The sequence below is a fragment of the Aulonocara stuartgranti genome (genome assembly GCF_965226115.1).
Source record: "Aulonocara stuartgranti genome assembly, chromosome: 19".
NCBI classification, from domain to species: Eukaryota; Metazoa; Chordata; class Actinopteri; order Cichliformes; family Cichlidae; genus Aulonocara; species Aulonocara stuartgranti.
In genome coordinates this window covers 12,726,482-12,748,733 of record NC_138955.1, presented here as the reverse complement: position 1 = coordinate 12,748,733, position 22,252 = coordinate 12,726,482, and the positions used below count along the sequence as shown (strand labels likewise).

The 22,252-nt window shown below is 38.5% G+C and overlaps 1 protein-coding gene across 1 annotated transcript in view; it reads right to left on the bottom strand.

Moving 5' to 3' along the window:
* galnt16 (UDP-N-acetyl-alpha-D-galactosamine:polypeptide N-acetylgalactosaminyltransferase 16) overlaps window positions 1-22,252 on the bottom strand; it is a 36,825-nt gene that overhangs the window by 12,050 nt on the left and 2,523 nt on the right. Inside the window, exons 2-6 of the mRNA XM_082517335.1 lie at window positions 17,231-17,412; window positions 14,768-14,866; window positions 14,552-14,619; window positions 10,441-10,506; window positions 3,302-3,423 (exon numbers count right to left, since the gene is read on the bottom strand). Of these exons, the coding sequence (XP_082373461.1) occupies window positions 3,302-3,423; window positions 10,441-10,506; window positions 14,552-14,619; window positions 14,768-14,866; window positions 17,231-17,412 (537 nt within the window). The remainder of the gene's footprint in view (window positions 1-3,301; window positions 3,424-10,440; window positions 10,507-14,551; window positions 14,620-14,767; window positions 14,867-17,230; window positions 17,413-22,252) is intronic.

Genomic DNA, 22,252 nt, shown 5'->3' with positions numbered 1-22,252 from the left:
TGAAGAAACATGATATGTGGCTTGACTATATAGCTTGTAGCTTCATTTGTCCTGCATGCAGGTTCTGAATGGGTGCTCTTTTTCTGCTGTACTTTCTAAACAAACAGAAGACTTTTGTCCTTCAGCAAAATAAAGCCCTATTTTATTTCTTGCAGATAAACACTTAGTCTTCTTTTCAAGGAAGGCCAAGGGGACAGGGATGCATCTATGGATATCAGTCTTTTTGTGAGATATACTACTTTTCTTGCCAAGAATTAAATTTGAAGACTGTTAGAGTACTCATGTCTATGCGTTTAATATCAGAGTAGAGTCAGGAGATTCTAACCTCAGCTTAGCATGAAGGTTAAAGAAAAAAAGCTGGAAAAACTATTCAAATCCCAAAGAGAACATCTTAAGCACATCTTTGAGGAGAAAAAGGGTCAAACATGTAATCTACATGGATTTTATCCCTAGCTAGATGTTTTTTAGTCTTCATGTTTTAGCTTTTCCACTGAACTCTTGGCAAGAAATTCGTCAGTCCTTTATCGGGGAAATGAGCACATATGGTGGACATCAGAATTGTCCTCCCTGTGTCTCTCTGTGCCCTAATTTAATCTGATTAATAAACAGTAGCCCAGAGTTTTTCAAACTTGAGGAACTCCTCGATTGTGGTCATAACGAACAATGGTAGGTTGTTGAAACTCACGCATTACAGTATATAGTGGAAGAACTCTCCTAAAGGCTGAAATTTTGCTTTTTGATTTTGCATAGGATCCAGATGTGTGAAGTTTGCTGGTTTTTTTGGTTTGGTTTTGTTTTTTATATCCAGCTGTGTGGAATGGAGATTTTAGATGCACCCGGATGAAGTAGATGGAACTCAAACACAAAGTGGGCATTTAATGCAGCGGCTTAGTGTCCAGAGTTCAAAATCCAAAAATCCACAAGGAGCAAAGCCAGGGGATCCAAATATCAGAAATGACCAGGAAAACAAAGTCAGGAAAAAAAGGGAATACACGGTTAAGAAACACACAGCTACATGGATGACATGACAAAAGTAGACTGAGACAACATATACACAGCTGATAATGAGGGAAGTGCAAATAGGTGGGGACTATACACATTTAATCAAGACAATGAACAGGGGAAGTAAACTAGACAAGATACAGAAGACCAAAGAGCTACCAGAGTAAAACAGGAAATAAGATGAAAAATGAACAGAGAACTAAGATTAACTTGGGGAGCGGTGAAAGACAGTCTTCAGCATAAAAGAAAGATCATACGTGTGTTCTCATTAGGATAGGGATTTGTGTTGATGTGTGCCAGTGTAGCCTATGCCTCCAACATGCAAACATTTGACCAACAACATGCAATTAATTTGCATGAATGTAATGTCTTTGATATGCTGCTTAGAGATGGTGGTGACTCTCAAAGCAGAGACAGTGAGACCCCATTGAGCATTGATAAGAAAACTGATAAGGAATTGAATTGATGGGAATTTCAATAGTGGAATCGGAATGATTAAATTCTTATCAATTCCCATCCCTAGTAGCTAGTAAAAAGAACCTAATCCAAAGAGAATCCAAAATGCAAAACTCAAATGACATAACATATACAGAGGACACAGGAGAGAAGTAATAAATATAACACAAGGATCTTTGTTATGTCCTTTGGAAGTAGGAAAGCACACCACTGAAACAAATGTTATTGTCAACCTCACAGGTATACTGTAATTAGGTGAATAAGAAAATTCACTGGGTACCAGTTGAGCTTGCTGGTTGGGCAGGAGCCCATATGCTATACAGCTGAAATACAGGAGCCTGGGTTCAGGTTTGGAACCCTTTGCTGAGTGTCGCCCTGTGCTCTTTCCCGTCTTTCCTGTCTTCTCTGTGTTGTCACATAAAGGCAAAAATACCCCAAAAAGAAAATTCGAGATGCCAGATATCTTGTATAGTAAAACAACAAGCCACAAGTTGAGAAAAGTATTGATATTTCTTCTTTTCTCAACTCTTTTCTTGTACTGTAGCCTGGAGAAGCAAGCATGCTGCTAAAATGCCAAGCAGGAAGAAAATTAAGAAACAGTGCATTGCTGACAGGGAAGAAACTGCAGGAGCTACATCACAGTGTCACACATTAGTGCGAGTCATGAACATGAGAAAGGTGATTACTAAGAGAAATGTGAAATGAAACAGCTCCTGCTGACTAGAGTCATTGGGACAGCCTGAGATTGGTGCGGGGGGGAATCAGCAGTTGTTCTCAACCATAACCAGTCACAGTCACAGGATGCTAATAATGTCAGGGCAGGGAGGAGACAGTCACAGCAGGTGATGAATTTCTTTCCGCAACTATATCAATACACTCACTTTATAGGAATTAAACATTCATCTCTGCACACGATTTTGTGCCGCTCTGTATTTCCATTCTCTGTGTACCTCACTTGTGTGACTTTGTGAGAAAAAGAAAGCAGACTGGAACAGAAACAGTGAGTGCTTACTGCTGAAATGTCCAAGAAAGCTCACATGGAAATACCACCAGTATTTTAAATAAATAAATAAATCCACCACATAATGAAGACTGGCTGGCATCGCATCATATTTTGAAGTGTAAAACACTTGCGGCCGGATGTGACAGTACTATAGTGCTCCTGATGGGTGGCCTAATTATTTTTTTAAGAGGCAGTGAATCAGGAAAATCTGTCATTAACAAAGAGTGTTATTGATTTAAAGACAATGCTGTAAGAATAAATGCAATAACAGTCCACGGCACCACAGCTGCTACACAAAGCAGCCAACTCAACCAAACCACTCCCTCATTATCCCATTCAGAGTTTCCTCTATAGCGGAGACTCAGTTGTGAGAAGCTAATTAGGATTTTGGTCACTCAGTAATCATCATCATCTTGTCTCATTAAAGTCAGCTCCCAAGTGTCACTGACCAATGTGTTAAGCAAATAAGAAAAAATGAACCCAAATCAGGCAGAGACAACTATATATAGCACAATTTCAGTGAACTATATGAAGTGATTTCATGCAAAGGACAGAGTGGAAAACAGGCTGAGGAGGAAAAAACCCACCAAACTTTTTCCAGCTGCGGCAGAGCAGCGTGTGACATCTGCTATAGTCTGACTTGAATCTTAGCTGAACAAATTGAGTGTTTATTTAACAACACGCAGTGCCAACATATTGCATCACAGTCAATAAAATCTACCACGGAGAAGAAAATAAATGTTCCGCCTCCAAGCATATGCATGAGGTTGTGCGTGTGGATATGTGCAGCATGCATTTAAGTGTCTGACTAAGTGTGTGTGTGAGCATGTGCGATTGTACCTCCTTGACTCTCTGTATCATAGGCTGCAGCCAGTCAGTGTTGACCTCACAGTGGCTGTCCAGAAAGGTCAAGATCGAAGCAGAGGCCGTGTTGGCTCCTCGCACGCGTGATCGGATCAGACCTGAAGGAAACACATGACACTGAAAGTCTCAAACTGCTCAGATGGACACAGTTTTATTAAACTGATGCTGTTTAATGCAAGTGTTGTTTTCAAGACTCTGATCCTTAAAAGAAATCTCTGGAAATCACATTTTCTGGTGACATCTTGGGTCACTTTTAAAAATGCTTTATATTGATCTAAGATGTCATAGTCATTTTTTTTGTCGACAATAACTATTCTTCAGTCTGTGGACAGCTATTAATCACTCTAGTAGCCGTTCTGAATGAGCTTTAGGAGAATTGATATCTGCAAAAGTCTGTATCTCTGAAACCGAGATGGTTATAATTACAAACTCCTTTGTTTCCTCCTCATGTCATCATGTTCTGGATGTTCCTCACTCACACGGTCATGACATTTACATCTAAAATAACTGTATCAAACTGATTTTAAAAATGGCTGAAAGTATTTTAATCTTTCTCATCCATTGCACATTACAAATAAGCAACACTGCACCCTGTTATTTGAAAAGACTTAAAAGACCATTTTGAGGAAATACAGTATGTTCAAAGACTTTTCTTAAGGAGAGACGACATTTTACCAAATAAAAGAGACCCTAGAATGAACATGGATGAAAAAATAGTGGTTTTGTGTAACATTCTTCTGGTTGGAACCTCTTATTCGTGAATAGACAGAAGGGATATAAATGTGATGGAAAACCTGATGTATTCCTTGAGATATAAAGTGAACTGCCCTCTTAAATGGACAAAATGAATCACCATCACTAAGATGGTGAGTCATTTCAAGGATGAGGTTGCCCTCATATCTGGATCTGCATAAATTGAACAACACAGACACAAAGTCACCCTACTTAGGTCTCGTGATTTTTTCCCCTTCTTCCTTTATTTTATATAATATCTCACACAAAATTGGAGAAATCTCTGTGTGCAAGAACTAGCTAAAAAGTCAATATTTGATGGCCATGATCTCCAGGCCCTCAGGCAGCACTGCGTTAAAACAAAAGTTGTGGTTTTGTCATAGAAATCACTGCTTAGGCTCAGGAACACTTCCAGAAATCAGCATCTGTGAACACAGTTTGTTGTTTCATCCACAAATGCAGGTATAGCTCTATGATACAAAGAAGAAGCCATAAATGAACATGATCCAGAAATGCTGCTGTCTTCTTTGGGCCAAAGCAAATTTAAAATGGACTGAGTGGAAAACTGTTCTGCAGTGCCAAACCACTTTATTTATTACAACAGCATGGCTTCATAGCAGAACTGTCTGGGCGCTGACCTGGCCTGCCTGCAGTTTTTCTAGATTGTTGCATTGTAATTGACAGTTGACAGAAAAAGCATTGGCTTCTTCTTCTTTATTAAATTGGTGCTATATGATAAAATATGATGATGATAATCACCTTCATCCATGTTTCTGGAATACATACTGTACGTTTGACTTAAGCTGGACAAGCAAGTAGAGAATAAACAGCCTCTAGAATTGACATTAGTTATTTGGATTTATCTAAAGTAGATCCCAGAACTTGTCTCACTCCCGTCAGCGACGCCGAGGGAAAAACCTACTTTAAAAGAGTTCACATTTAAGGCAGACTCGCTGGAAGCACGGGGGCACTGAAAACAGTTTTCTTTTTCACCAAGTACGCCTCCAGTTACGGTAATATCTGGATATGTGGAAAAGGTTAATTGTCTTTGATATTTATGCAGCATCCATAAACAGATCGAGCTCGTTATCCTAAGAGTTTTGTCAAAGATCGTTAAAATAACACAAATTTATTAAATGCTTTTTGTTTTTAATAGAACAAGAGTTCCAGAACTTAATTCTGAGCTGATCATGAATAACCTGAGTGTTTCAAGAGGAGGTTGTTTCTCTGAATAATTCAAAGGATGATTTTCAGAATTATCACCTTTCTTTTGTAACAGAGAAGAAGAAAAGAAGAAAAACATTCACCGTCCTTATTGCTAATACAAGGATCAACTGCCTTAGTTCTTAATTAATTCTGCTGGAAACATTTCTCAGAGATATTTTGATCCTTGTTGATATGATAGCATTACACCGTTGCCGTTTGCACATACACGATGGGAATCTCCATTTCCATCACATCCTATATATAATCTATTGAGATCTGGTGACTGTGGAGGTCATTTTTAAACTCATTTTCATTATCAAGAAACCAAGAAAGGATCTGAGCTTTGTCACATGGTGCACTTTCTTGTTGGTAGCAGGTATCAGAAGATACACTGTGATCATAAAGGTTAAGGTGGATGTGGTCAGCCATAATACTCAGGTAGGCTGTGGCATTTAAACAATAATGAGCTGAGAGTGTGCCAAGAAAATATCCCTCACTCCATCACACCTTCACTGCCAGCTTGAACCACTGATACAAGGCAGGATAGACCCATGCTTTTACGTTGATGAGTCAAATTATGACCCTATCATCCGACTGTTGCGCCTGAAATTGAGACTCTTCAGACCAAGCGACATTTTTCCAGTCTTCTGTTGTCCAATTTTGGCAATCTTGTGCACATTATAGCCTCAATTTCCTGCACCAGTGTGCTCTTCTGCATAGCTTGGTTGTTACTTCCCAAAGGCTTGAAGCTTTTTTGTCACCCAGAGAACTACTGCTCACTGGTTGTTTTCTCTTTTCCTGATCATTCTCTGCATGTGGGAAAGTTCAAATAGATCAAAAGTTTCTGAAATACTCAAAAAAATCAAGTTTCTTCCTCATTCTGATGCATGACGTTTAACCCAAGCTTCTTTTGACAGAAGCTTCATGAGAATAAGCAGTGCTCAGTTTAAGGCACATCATTTACACAAACACAACCTTTGTTTTACCAATGAATGAGCTTGAATCACACCAGTTCACATTTCATCCTTCCCCAGTATAACCTAAGTGACATTTGAGAGTAGGATTGCGCGCCTGGTCAGTTAAGGCACTTCACCTCTTAGGGAGAAACAGTAATTTATCTGGTGCTGTGTTTCGGGCCACCTACCAAATGTCAGGCCAATAGATTACTCATCTGTGTGCTTTTAGTTTACACCAACACACGATGAAAAAACTGCATATTAAGCTGCTAAATGTAATGTATGTAATCTATCTAGCAATGTGAAAAATTCCTTAATTTACAGAACATGCTACATATTAGATACACACTGGCTATTCCACAGTTCTCACCCATGATAGCAAAGACTTCCTGCTCGTGCTTGTTTGGTGTAATTGTGGGTACATTTAATGCTTCAGTGCCTGATGACCTTTGGCAGCAGTTTGACGCATTAAAGCAGAGAAAGTCAATGATGCCTGAAGGTGTGAAGCCATTAAGAGCTGAAAATCAATCCAGTCACAAGGACAGGGACTATTTGCTTTTACCGTTTTCAGTAAACTCTCAGAGAGCTGTATTTTGCTGGGTCATCCTGTTTAAAAAAACTTCTTGCGTATTTCTACACGAGAAAGCCTATGAAAAAGATAGATTAAGATTAAGCTTATTATAATTTGTGGACGTGGGTTTTAAGGGTGGCAGTAAAGAAAGCTAAACTTGGGCTTGTGGACTGTTGCTGCCGGACATTAACAGCATGTGGCCCAAAAAATGTGTTCTCCTGTGAGTGCAAGAACCTGAGAAAAATGGATTATCAAACAGTAACACTACTTATTTTAGCTTTAAGTTCAGCCGAACTTCCCTGATTTGGAGCACGAATCTCATTTTGGTTCAAATTAATCTCAAATAGACCAGCACACCATTCAGTAATGGCACATAAAACAGTATCTTCAAATTAAGTGTGAAGAAATTTGCAAAAATGGGATTTCTTAAGAGAAAAAACCACTTGCATTTCCCACATTCAGTCTACTGTCATCAAAAACCAATGCTAAAATGAAACGAGTTGGTACAGTCGTTGGTTATACCAGCTTACGTGGTGGGTCACTGGAAAGGCTGTTAGTAAGAAGCTAGAAAACCTGACAATGATTCAGACCTGAGGCCTGGATAAAATGAGCCCACATCTATTTCTAACAGCGTGCAATACAAATGTTTCCTGGTTAGAAACACAGTAAAAAAAAACTGTACCCTGCATTTCCACAATTTCCACGCAGTGGGCTAGACTGATCCCTTTGACAGACTAATCATTGTGTTTGACATCCTAGAGTTAGAGAATAAAAATCATTCAGGTGCCTGTGAAGGAGCGATCGAACAATAAAGTGAGTGGTTCTAATAAGTACTGCCACAGAATTTAGTCAAATGAAAGGTGTGAGAGGGCAGAAAAAAAGAGATCAAACTGTAAGGCATGCAGATAAATCCAGAAACATGGATTTACACTTACATGTGACACAATTAATAATATTAATGATATATAAGCCTATGCTTCTACAAAAATTACTATAACTGTCTATTTGCCTTAGACTCGCATATGTTGATTGTTTTATGTTTATGTAGGATCAGATTTTATGTTGATTTTTGAGTTTTGAGCTTTTAGTCAATATATTGTAGTTATGATTTCTTTTTAGGTCTTTCTAATATTTTAGTGTCTTAAGTTTTGAGTCTTATGTTTTGTCAGTTTTCTTTTTTTAACGTCATATTATTTTAACAATATTTTGCCTCAGTTTTCTTCAGTTTTGGTCTCTGTTTAGTTTTTCTGGATTTCTGAACAACTTTCAAGATGTTTTACTGTTTTCGTGTTAGTTTTTAACCTGTCTGCAGTTACCTACACTATACTGACCACCTCTAGCCGTGCATTTTGCCTCTACAAACATCTGTGAAAGAATGGATCATTCTAAATAGCACGCCAAATTCTAGTGTCGTAGGAAGCTACTTTTGTGACGAGTCAACTTGTTGAATTTCTTCCCTCGCAGATATTCCTTCATCAACTGTAAGTGATATTACTGAAAAGCAGAAGTGTTCAAGAACCACAGGAACTCAATCAGGAAGTGGCAGACCACATAAAGCTACAGAGCGGGGTCAGTGAGCTATGAAACATATAGTGCACTAAAGGCGCCCCCGTGCTGCTGACAAGGTAACTGCAGAGTTACATACCACCTCTGGCAGAGAAACAGTGCACTGGGAGCTTCAGGGTGTGGCTTCTACATGTCCAAGCAGCTCCCAGTACTCCATACAGCGTATCAGCTGTCAGTAGGTATACAGTGGATAATAAAGTATTTTTAAATGTTTATTTCTTTGGTCACACTTACATTCTTTAGATCATTAAACAAATGTTAACACTAGACTAAGATAACCTGCGTAAATACAAAATATAAAGGATTATTTAATTTATTAATGGAAACAAAATGCCCTTTATGAGAAAGTAATTGTACCCTAGACCAAATAACTGGTTCTACTCATCCTCAAGCATGTGTGATAACTGGAAATGACACTTTCACATCACTGTGGAGGACTTTTGGCCCACTCTTCTTTACATAATTGCTTTAATTTAGTCAGATTGGAGGGTTTTTGAGAATGAATGGTCTTTTTAGGTCATGCCAAATGATGTCAATTGGACTTAAGTCTGGACTGGACTTTGACTAGGCCACTTCAAAGCCTTCATTTTGTTTTTTTAAGCCATTTAGAAGTGGACTTTGGATGGTTTCCTTGGATTATAGCTCGAGCTTCCAAGCACAATCTCATAACCGGATATTTTACTTCAAACTTTCTGGATGAGTCAGCGATGCGTTTTGCTGAGAAAGTTCACCACTCTTCCATGTTTTATCCATTTGCCATGGAAATGGCTTTGTAACCCTTTCCAGACTGATAGAAGTCAATGACTTTGTTTCTCAGCTGTTTCTTTAGATCGTGGCACCATGAGTTGCTTTTTGAGGTCTTTTAGCTTCCTACACTTTGTCAGACAGGGTTTGATTTAAATGATTTTGGGATTTAATCTGGCAGTACTCAGGCCTGGCTGCGGGTACTGAAATTGGACTCATCTTTCCAAAAAATGTGGTTAATCACTGTTAATTCATGATTTAACATAGGGCCAGGTTTGCACAGCTTTTTCTTCCTCTTAATAAATTAAATCATTATTTAAAATCTATTTTTTGTATTTACTCAAGTTATCTTTGCCTACTATTATAATTTGCTTGATGCTCTGAAAAACATAAGTAAGACTAATAAGCAAAAAAACTAAGAAATCAGGAGGAGGCGAGTGTAGATCCTGTCATCATTTTTCATGCTGTCTGTGGATGTTCCTGTTTCTTCTTGTCAAGGTCATTATAATTAACTAAACCCACGGTAAAAACAAAAACTAGGAGTGAAAAACAGATTTTAGTTTAGTCAACTAAAATTTATTTTTCACTCCTAGTTTCACACACTTTCACACAACACACTAAAGTAAAATAAAAATACAGAAGAAATATCTTTAGTTTTAGGGGTTTTTTGGTAAAAAATAAATCATTGACACGTTTATTGAGACATACTATAATAATTAGAAAGACTAAAAGTAACACTGAAACTGTTAATAAAAAACAATAAAAACCAGAAACTCACTCAGTAAACAAACTGAAACTAAACAAAATTAAAAATAAATAAATCTATAATAACTCTGCTTCTTCTGTGTCCTTGCATTTATTCCCTGGCTCTTTGTGTTTATCCTTTTGGATGCTGTCAGTTTCTTGTGTATTCTTACAATTTGGCCTCATCCATCAGCAATTACAAGCCCACTTTTTCCTGTGACAATCGCTTTTTTAAGCATTTTCTGTTTTTCACTGTGTTGTCAGATGTTATTGACTAAATTATTAATTAGCTCTCATTACATAATTTTTTTTCCTTTTACATAAAATGACTGAAACAACAGCTGTTCATATCTTTTTGGTCTGTTTCTGTTTTCCACTTGATTTGTTTTTTCCACTCCAGTATTTTTGGACACACATTTTCAGTGACTATCTGCTGTCATGTGAAGCATTTTTACCATCTTCGCCTTCACTTGTCTTTCTATGAGTTATTCCTTTAAAAAAAGCCACACAAAATACATCCCCTTTTCAGTCCAATATCTTTTCCATTAAGTCATTTTCCCCCCTTCCCATCGTTCCCCTTGTCCCCGCACACTCACCCTCTCTCCTGCCGTTCCTCAGGCAGCGCACTTTGGGGATCTGAGTGAGCAGCTGGCAGTCCTCAGCTGGGGGAGGAGAGCAGAGGAGATGGCATTTTATGGTGGAAGGAGAACACACACTGAGAAAAATATTTCTCCTCGCTGCCTCATCTCACACTCTGTCACTCACCCAAACCCACAAGCACACCACGCTGCCACACTTACATGGATTTAGTGCACTTAAACAGACATAAACACAGACAAACAAGGGCATGGTTACGGATACACACCCTCAATAAGCACACTACTCAGTGCTGTGATAAAAGTCACTTAATGCTGCAGTATATGAGCTAAAGACATTCAAACATCCATCGGTGCATCCATTTCACTTAGGCTATAATAATGAGAAACACGTAAACACAAAAAAGTGCACAGGTCAGAGTGTTCAAGCAAAAGAGCTCACTGCATGATTCAATTCAAAATCCTTTTTTCCATAAACAAATCCACCAGCGAGCCAACTTCCATCATCCACTCCATGTTTCTACATGAGCCATAGCTGGCACAGAGCTGCTGTTGTAGTGGACATCATTACAAACAACACACAAGCACAGGTACACACATATACACACACACTTGGGAAGATTGGCATTAGCAGCAGAGAGTGTGTGCTTGTGTCTGTGTTTGTGATCTTGCTGAGGGATTGTGGAGAGATCAAGCAGACCCCCTCCCGAGCAGCGATACAACCTTATGCTGACAGAAACGAGCATGACAAGTTGTAATCCTCTGTGATTAAATTTGCTGTGTGTACAAACCTGTTTGTTTGCATGTAGACTGTAGAGTCAGAGGGTGTGTGTGCGTGCATGTGTATGGCTTTAGTGTTGCTCCTAATGGGGGGACAGCTGGTGTGTGTAGAGAAGACTCACAAGACTCGGGCAAGAACAGCAAAAAGTCATAGATCACTCCCACCGAACAGATGTTGTACACTTTTAGCCTGATTGTATAAGCTTGTATGCATGCATGTGAGTGTGTGAAAGCCTGTTTGCATCAGGGAATTTTTTTCCCCCAGACTACACACAAAAAAATGACAATTTTAAGAGTTTTGTGAGTTATCGTTTTAAACTACAGTATATTATCCTGTTTTTCTGAATTAACAAGATAATCATCTCATCTGTTTCTTTCTGCTGACCCAGTTCAGGGTCACAGACAACATTCACACCTACAGCCAATACAGCCTTTATTTTAGTTAAGCTAACCCATGTATGTCTTTGGACTGTGGGAAGAAGATTGGATACCCGGGGAGAACCCACGTAAACATGGGAAGAACTCCACAAACTCAACCAGCCAGTGGATTCAAACCCAGGACTTTTAGTTTGACTGATTGTGTGAATCTGTTAAGTTTAAACTGAGCTTATCTGAGTCCTGTAAATATTAATTAATCCAGTGTATGCCTGTCTCCACACTGTTGGAGTCACATGCAGGCTTGCAGTAAAGATCACTGTCCTTGATTGAGCACCATGTCCTTGTGATTAAAGCGGGCGAGCCTTAACAGGATTACGCTCGGCCAGGACAATCCCTCCTGCTGCTGCTGGCCGACATCCTCCAACACCGTCACGTCTACTAACAAATCAGCTCACACTCTCACTGCATCGGCTGACTGTCTCTCTAAATTCCACCTGCACACTTGACACAGCAGCCCTGATTTGAATATATTCACTCATTCATCTACATTTTTTCTCGGTGAAGATATTACAACAGAGTGGGAAATAAATCCATGAAGAAAAGCAAAAACGTGCTTATTTTATCATATATGTTGGTAAACTGAACCTTTATGATCAGACAATTGCTGCTCATACAGCGGGACATGTATAATATTGAAGTGGCTGCCGTGAGAGCGTGGAAATCCATGTTTATTTAAGCCTGCAATAACTGATCTGTCACGTGGGACTTGCCAGCTGTGACCAGCTGCTATGACAGCGGTGCGAGTTCATCAAAACACAAAAGTTAACCTCTAACAATGAGCTGAAACCTGCTGTAAAACACTGTAAAGGATTCAGCTTCAGAATGACTATTAGGTAATACATACACTGCAACAATCCCCAGAGTAAAAATGTTGGGTCTAAGTGGTGAGAGATTCTAACTGTACAGAAACTACAGGAAAAAATCTCCTTTACTATCTCACAGAAGTAAAACAAATAAAACTAACAATATTTGAGGAACAAAGCATGCTGTGGACCTTCCTGTTTCAAAACTGTAGCAGCTGTTGTGTTAATTGTCTGAAACTGGTAACAATGGCACCCATTAGAGTGCAGCAACTGGAGAAGTCAGCTAATTGGAGGCTCACTGGTTCACAGTCAGACTGAGTCGAAACTAAAAGTCACAAACTAGAACCAAAGTGTGTTTGAGACTGGTTCACATGATAATTAATACTGGGAATTAAAATCCAAAACAGGGAAGAGATTAAGAGTGTAGCTTAAGAACCCTTTGTTCACTGTGAACCCTGCTGGTACAGCCAAGGTGCAGGTAGACTGGCAGCAGGAGACGAGGGATAAATGAGGCATTAGTGGGCTACAGAGCTCCCGCTGCTCCTGCCACTGAGACACTACTGTTTAGATGTCTGGCCAGCTTTGACACCTCCGAGTACGAATGCACGTGTGAGGGTGTTAGTACACCGTGGATATAGGTCGCCGTGCTGTTCCCACAGACAGAGGATCCATGTGGTGGTAATTACAGAAGGCACTGGCGACATGAGCTCATGAAACTTCTCAGCCCGATGCTGACAAAGGGGAATAATTACTAAAGTGTGGTTATCCGATAATTCCACAGCCACATAAACCACATCAGCCACTTTTTACGGTGATATTAAACCAACTCAACTCAAAATTTTCAAAATGAATGAATTAAACTGATTCTGCTAGTTCTCTTTCCAGGCTGTTACTCGTGTGTTTCTCCAGCTCACTTCTGCTACAGCTGTTGTTTACGTTCACATTTTTTCATATTTGCCTCAGACATATAAAAAGCAGCCACCTGTCATTAAGTTTCTGATTTCCTATGAGCAATACAAACCTAAAAGGCCGCTCGTTTCTTCTGAAATTATTCCCTCCTACAATTTTCCAGTAATTTGGATTCCCGACTGGTTGGTATTTTCATCACACATGCTGATACATGCTTAACTGCCTTCCGGCATCAAAGTCAGGATTTTAGAAATATAAGAAGGAACAGTAAAAAAAAAAAGGGAATATAAGAACTAGTCCATTTAAAGTTTACCATTTACTTTACACTGTCTTCCTTCTGTAATCTCTCCTGACGTCCTCTGTACATATTGATGATTTGAACCAAAATCATTTGAATTAATTCGGACCTACTAACACTGATTTACAGTTCAAGTACTATACAATTTGGTACATCTCAGCTTTTTCTCCTTGTTTTCCTTTATTTTGAAAACCAGGTTCCCACTGAGACAGTAGATGATCAGTTGAAGGGCCTGATGCATCTCTTGTGTGCTACGTCAGGTCTTTGCAGGCCTTTTGTCCTCCACTTGTCCAGTTTCCTCACTTTTTATGGACACTCTGCACGGCAACCCCTGAGGCTACCAAAGCAAAAACACTGTATTATGCAGTCAGATTTTACAACGTCTGACTGTGTTTGCATGTCTTGAAACGTTTTTCACAGCAACTTTCACAGGGAAGGTGAACTATAGAATTATAATTCAGTGTCAGTGTTTCCATGAAAGTAGCTTCAAAGTTACTCCACATAAACAAGTAAATGAATAAATTAAGAAAAATCGAAATAATAATGTGCACCATTAGTCCAAATATAAAATCTAAGTTCTCAGAAACAAGCACAGTACAGAATCTTTGAGCAAATTTAGCTTTCATTTTATATTAATATTTATTTCCATTTTCAGTTTCTTTGTTTTGTTTGCTTCAAATAATTTTTTTACAGTTTTCTTTTTTGGGGTAGGTGGGTGGGGGTTGCCATGGAGACAGCAGAAACAAGCCGTAAACTCAGAATTAACATACTTTTTTAACAGTTTTCTATTTTGTACATACAAAAGGCACAGAGCAACATCTATTCAGCATTCATCTGAAGCCTTTCTGAGCAGCAGTTCAGATACAAAAAGAACAAAACTCACGGTCAGAGCTAAAGTCATCTATCAGGATTATTTCTTGAATCAATGATGGCGGACTTCGCATCAGGACACTGAGCGGGAAAAGAAAATAAGATAAGATAAGATAAGCTAAGACTTGATCCCATGGCAGGGAAATTTGTGCTGTGATAGAAGAAGATTAGAGCAAGCACACAAGTTGGTGTCATTTCTCCTGTCTAATTTGGCCACTTGCGTCATTACCTTTTAATGGTGCGAAGAAGAGTAGAGCGGGCCTCGTTGTGAAAAGTTATGACGATACTTGTGGAGGGAAGGTCTGTGTCATAAGTCAGAGCTGCACACCTGCACGCAGGGGTGAGAAGGTCACATGTGGTAACTCATACAAACCTGGACGTCTTGTATTCACGCACACACATGCTGGACACAGTTTCAGACACATGCGATTGGCCGAGCTGCCCCGCGGAGTCGTCTCTGCATTGTTGCTGTAGTGACATAGAAATATCCAGTTGCCCAGCAACATTCGCACAGATATCTGACCCTCCGTTTTAATCTGCTACCTGTTGCTGGGCGCATTGAGCCTAGGTTATAAGGTATGAAATTCAAATATCATACACCACAACGAAACAGGAAAATAAAGGCAACAATATACATTCACTAAGGAGTCATTATTACAAGATTAACAATCACTGCACGATTGCAGCGTTTGTTTAATTAGTAAGTCGTACGGGTATGTTCACATATTAGACGTGCTGCCATTTGATATAATTACATATGAGACTTTGATGTAATTTTGTAATGAAAAAGAAATCAACAGCAGCTTATAATAGGAACAGAAAATTAAACTGGGAAAATATAGCATGCGGAACCATTATCAGAAATAAAATGAAACATCTTTATAAAAATAGTTTGGATGTTCTCAAATGTTACAATCCTCGTGAAAATCCTCTGAGGAAAAAACAGTTTGCACCAATGACTTTCGAAAACATTCATTGGTTTGTACAGTGATGTGCTGTAAAAGCTGTCACAATGTATCATCAAGTCCTATTACCTTCTTGTAGCATGCTGTCAACGTATAAAAATTTAAAACGAGGGCTAAAATACCTTAGCAACCCGTGAGAGTGGTCAGAGACTCACTGGAATATCCATATGTCATATTCAAATATTTAAATTTGGAAGTGTGAAGATTTTCTATTCCACTTATGCTGTGGTTCGCAGTGTTTGTGGGGCAAGAACAGCACTTGGGTTTTATTTAGCACTATTTAGCCATCATGATCAAGACTCCTGTAGGGATTATTCTCAAAGGAAATTCTCTGGCCAGTGATTATTTTTAGTGTTTTTTAAACGTTGAATACAGCAGAATTTCTGAAATCACTCGAAGTACGGAGGGCAGAGACAAAAGCTTGAATTTTTTCATAGTTAAAATAGACGTTTTGAGTGAATTTCTCCACTTTAGTAGGATTTTACATGATTTCACAGGTCAAAGCCTCTTAGGCCGGCTGTCCCTTTCAAACAAAGGTTTAAACAGTAGGTGGGTAAAGACTGTCTGCTCACATAGAAAACCAAGAACCTGTTCAACATAAGAAGTGCATTTTTAAAGATATGTATCTAAAATACTGAAAAAATATTTTAAATAATAAGCTAATTGTTGGTAAATAAACAGCTGGCAGTATTATACTATACAGCTCATACTGTTTAGAAGTTATGTTTTCTCCACCAACACTCTAAACAGCAGTTTCATCCAGTGAAACTAGCTTTCACGAGTTTACTGTAATTTAACAGGAGAATCACTTGTTTAATTATATATTATATAATTATACATATGCATGTATAATAACCTTTTACCTGCTTTCAGCCGAGCTCACACTTTGTTTATTGCCTATTGTCCTCTTCTGTTTATGACTCACTTGTGTTGTTTCCTGCAATTTTATGCCTCAGCGTAACAGTGAACAGAACGCGGCTTTAAAAAGGAGCAACCTGCTCTGCATAAATAAAGGTTGAATAAAAAAAGAACTTTCAGTTGGCAGCCATTTAGCTGCATTTTCCAGTTATAGAAGAAGCCCAACAATCACGGATAAGTGGATTTTAGAGCAATCTGGATAAAAAACAAAACTCAAAAGAGGGAAAATATCTTCTGAGAAAAACTAAAGGTTTGTTTTACTTCAACTCAAATTGCATCTTTAAACATGACGCTGCAAACGAAAACTGGAGGAGACATTATGCACACTGAGAAAAAGGTTCCTTAGAGCCGCGAGTTAAAATGCAAACCTGTATGACCTGCTTTTGTAGCAGTGCTTGTAGTGACCACTCCACTTTAAAAAGAAATTCGAAATATTCTAAGTTACTGAGTGCACTAAAACCCAAGGCCTCTAAACTAAGCAAAGAAAATGTGTTGGAAGATTCATTCTTGATCTTTTGATCTTTAACACAGCAGAAGGCAAAAAGTTTCAACACAAGGTCCAATGTCTTCAGCAAAACAATAAATCTGATCTTTCTTTCTTTTCTTTTCTTTTTTGCCAAAAAAAGGTTTAAGTTCACGTCATGATCTGAATCACAGCAGTTTACGCTAAACGCTGCACGTCTGACGACGAACTCCCAACATCAAATCAGCTTATTAGCAGATCTTTTGCACAGCTCATACAAGATTAGTCCCCGATCCACTTGTGCTGATCAGAGGAGGCAGACAGTACCTGGACTAACCCCGCTCACCTGTAGTGTCGAGTGTCTCGTATGGCTCGCTCGCTGCCCAGCCGGTCGCTCTCCTGCAGGTTGAAGGCATGGTCCTTGTACGGGTCGTCGCCTGGTTTCAGCTGCTTTGCTGCTAAGTAAGCCTTCTCATCGAAGCTGCCCAGCAGCTGGCCCTGCTGCTCGGCCCGAGGGGGCTGGGTCACCTGCACAAAATGATGAAAGCTGGATTCAAATGCTAAGAAAAACAAGGATTGTTGTGAATGACTGATACTCAAAAGTGTGCACGAGTGTGATTTAAATTATATACACACACAAAACTCTCTTGCTGTCACTCAGGCATACACAGGTGATTTTGACTGTCAACACTCCACTCGCTCAGTGCCTTTTATCAACAATCAGCACCTAAAATTCCTGTGAAAGTGACACACAAAGGGAACTGTCTGTCTTAACAAACTCTACAAGACACCTGTCTGCATTTGGGAATAATTTGGGATCCAGTATCCTCCTCAAGATAAGAGAAAAAACAACTCTGACATCTCTGAAGATTAAAAACAGCTCATCTGATATTTGTAAGCCCTTACACTCTGCTAACTAAACATCTCACAATCTTGTTTTTTTAAATGTGACTTTGTAATATCTGTTCAGGGACATCCCCCCCAAAACCCTCTTGGCAATCTCTGGCATATTTCCTGCCATAATTATTAATGTGCAGCATCCCTGCTAAATAAGGCAAAAAATAAATAAATTGCTTTAACTTTTAATCCAATGTGAAGAAATGTACGAGCCAAGTGATTAAAATGTAAATGCTATTTTCTTATTCAGGTCATCGTGTCAGTGCTAACAGGGCAAAACGGGATGGGCACTCTTCAAATCGGAATACATAGTCTATAAATCCTCAGTAATTAATGGTTTTTTCCCGCAAGGAGCTTTAACACTCTCTGGCAGCCTGGGTGAGTGGGAGGTTAAAATAGCTGATGAATACATAAAGGGAGATGAGAGCAGCCCTCATTAGAGATGCAACGGCAAAATGGACAGAGACAGAAAGGCAGCGGTTTTGTACTGCACCGCTTTATTAAAGGTCGGTGTAAGCAGGGGGATTTAGAGAAAGCTCCTGAAGAGGTTCAGGTAAGACTGACCTCATTTTCAGTCACCCCAGAGGAGCAGTATGACCCCGCAAGCCTCAAGGATTCATGCTCAAATATATCTGCGCTGCACAGCTAGAGAGAAAGCCAGCTGAAGGGCACACTTACTATAGCAGCGAGACCTCTAGTTTTAAGGCTGTAATGTATATTTTTCAACAGTGGACCAGGTGATGATAAAGCTCAAAATCTGACTGTTCAGTTTACCGCCTTTTAGCTCATTGTTTTGGTTTTTATTTGGTGGTTAATGGTGGGAATTCGAGGAGCAGCAGCCTTATTACATCAGCAACATGAAACAAACTAAACAAATTGCATCCAGCAGGTGAAAATAGTCATGCTGACATTATTCAGAATCAATGCTAATGTCACTTAATGCCTGGTGGAGGAATCTGTGCATGTGGGATTAAATTGGGCCAGCTAGCAGCTAGTACATACATTAGCTCATGAACTTGAGCTCTTTAGACTTCTTGGAATTTCTTTAAAAACTACACTAATTTATTTTGACAAGTGCATACAGTGGTGGCAGCATATTTCTGATAGATCAGCACAAAATACGGGTTTATGTTATTGAAATAACAGCAAAATGCTGCCTGAATTTGCAAAGTTTAGACATTACAGCTTACATAATATGTAAAATAGGTCTAAATTCTAGTCTATAAGCTTACTCATTATATTTTATATGATAGTCATTTTTTTATCTTTCAGAGAATTGCTGAGTTATGATGTTTTTTCTACAAAAGAAAAACAAAAATCAAAAATACGTAAAATACTAAGTCTCATTCTCTTGTATATACCAAATTGAAAGCTGTAATCATGAGCTGAGTACAAAATTTAATGAAATCCACTTCAATCAATTGATCATTAAAGTGATAACCAAGCTGTTTGAACTCACTCTATGCATCAAGTACATTTCACTGATAAGGACATATAATTTTCTATCTTTTTTTACATCTACTTGCTAATTAGATGTAGATAGATTTCTAATAAAATTACTCATCTGTATGCAAAACAGGATTAATCCTAATCCTAATTTCAGAAGCCATTTACAGATGGCAGGAGTATTTGAGGAAAACACCAAACAAAGCCCGGCAGCTTTAGCTTTGAAACAGTAACAGCTTCAACAAATCTAATCTGTTTGGCTCGATCGATTGGCAAACCAGATTAACTGCAGCCAATTACAGAAAAATTTAAATTTAAATTTCTTTGGCTGTTATTGTAACATTTTCTAGCCCTGTAACCTGATGCTTGTTACACAGAGAAATACATGAGAATTTATTTAGCTATTATTTATTTTTACGTATTTGATTGATGTTGAGCAAATTGAAATCAATTTTTCCAGGGTGACAAAAACCAAACATAAATCCAATAAAATACCCAACTGAATGACATTTAAACTGAAATTAGATGTGTTTTTCATATAATTTAATCAAGGTTGATTAAGTATACCAGATTCATTTAGATGAAAATATAGAGGTGTGATAATTTATTTATTTATTTATTTATTTAGGATAGTGCATGTTAATGAACATAAATGTAAAAAAAAAAATTACATGAATGCAAACATACCAGATTATAGCCAAGGGCTCATTTCCATCTGTTGTCCTTAAGAATAAAAAATAGACATAATAATTCATAAAAATTCATCGTTCATTCATAATAAAAAATCCATCACCAAACTTACACATACACACCATTCTGTTCCCAAATAAAACATTAAAACTATACAACTCATACATGATCACACACTTGATTTGTTTTGAATTATGCTCATTCAGCAGATTCTGGTAAATTTACAATCATTTTAAACAAGAACAGTTCTGGCTTTTTAGAGCTAAGGTACTCTATGTAAAGCAGGCTCTTAAGGCCCAAACTGTTATCATTTGTGAATGTAAACAAACTGTCCATTAGCAGTCTCTAAATCATCTCGGAGGGGACACAATCGGGGCTACGGGCCTATATTTATCACTGCTATTAATTTATCTTTTCAGGCTGGAGCCAAGCCTGAGATAACAGAGTCAGGCCATGGACTAGAAAATCTGCAAAACAAGTGGGATAGCTTAATAAGTATATGTTGCATGTGAAATTCATTATTATGTTAAGTTCTTCTACCATAACGTGATATTTTGACTGTTTTTTATCTTCGCGTTGTTCTGATTTCTTTCCAAAATCCCTTGGTTATCTGTAAATATCATCATGACTAAATATTAAAAGCTACAAAAAATGGTACAGAGAGGATATTAAGATATAAATAACAGAAGGCGCTTTGAGGCTCGGTCCACTGAATTAAACATGAGCTTAGTCTGGAAGATGAACACATGTCCGCTCTTTCAGGCTGAGTTAAAAGACTCAACAAGTCACATGCAAGTGCAATCTGCCTGATTGCCCGGAGACGCAGCCCTGCTGTGGCTGTGGTAACAGATGAGTCCACAGAACATCTATGTAGGTGTGTACTAATTTGAATATATTTTATTTCACCCCATGTGTGAAGCACTTTGTGTATTTTTAAAAGTGCTACGTAAATGAAATTATTATTATTACTGTCAAGCTAGTTTTCATCATCAGCAAAACTGGTTCTTTTCTCTAAAGAGTATTTTTGGTCATTTAAAAAAGCAGACTTGCACATTTGGTATACGTTTGGAGACTGACATCTAACAGGGATTCATTTAAAATGAAAAGACACATTGCCAGGGGAAGGTAGTTTCAGGTTGAGCAAGACAGATACGTCCATAAACACTCTGTGAACAACAGCAATGAGCCACCTACATATTAGGCCTAGACCCTGCTCTGCAACTTTACATGGTCTGCCTCCTTTAGTAATAATACCACTTACAGTTGATCTTGGAATATCTAGGAGAAAGAAATTTCACAGTCCGACTTATTATAACAGTGGTTTTGTATGACAGCACCACACTCAGACTCAGTCAGCTCTTTAGAACGAGCCAGTCTTTCACAAATGTTTGTAAAGGCTACGTGCTTAAATTTATATGCCTGTGGCAATGGGACTGAACACACCTGAGTTCAAAGACTAAGAGGTGTGGCCCAACACTTTCATCCATATAGCTAATGTGTATTGATATGCAAATTTTCTTTTCAGAGAAAGATGGGTGGGTAAATTTAGAAATTATATCCCAGTGTAGGTGTCGGCTCATCGAGGATTCTATAAGAACACATGAGTTTGGAATAATTATAGAGCTGTTTCTGCTTTAGTCATTTCATCTTATTTGGGTTAAGTCAGTCAGGAAAGAAATATGCGCTGCATTTCTTTAGGACATACCAGGATCGAACAGGGTTTATACTACAGGCAATCGAATTTAAACAAACCACGCACACTTTGCAGATTAGATGGGTTTTGGAGTTAAAACTCTTGATAAGTAAGAAAAAAAACCATTTTCTTGGAATGCTGCTTATTTTTGCAATGTTTATCCGGGTTTTAAAAGCTTTTGTGTTTGTGTAGTGGAAGTTGCCAAACTACAAAGCATTAGTTGAGCTTTGTACTCTCACAAAGTCTTCAAGTTATGTATGCATCACTGTAATGGAATATGTAGTTAATCCTAGCTCAGACGAGATTGTTAACAGCACAGTTCTCTCATGAAGTGCATGTCAGAAATAATGTTTGACAAAAAAAAAAAGTCTGGGCACCCAGACCAGCAGTCTGAGCCGGTTCCAGGTACTGACAACTTCTTATTATCAAATCATACATTAATAATGTTAGTAACCAAAAAAAAAAATTAGTAGGGGGGACACGTGTTGCAAGAAAAAATGACAAAGTAATTGGCTGATGTGGCTCTGCGATGACATGATATGAGGGGAGCTGTGCAGGTTGGCGAGGCTGTCAGTTAGTGTGAACTCTAAAATCAAATTAGACGATGAAAAATGCTCGTGCACTTGGTTACTGTAGCAAAAC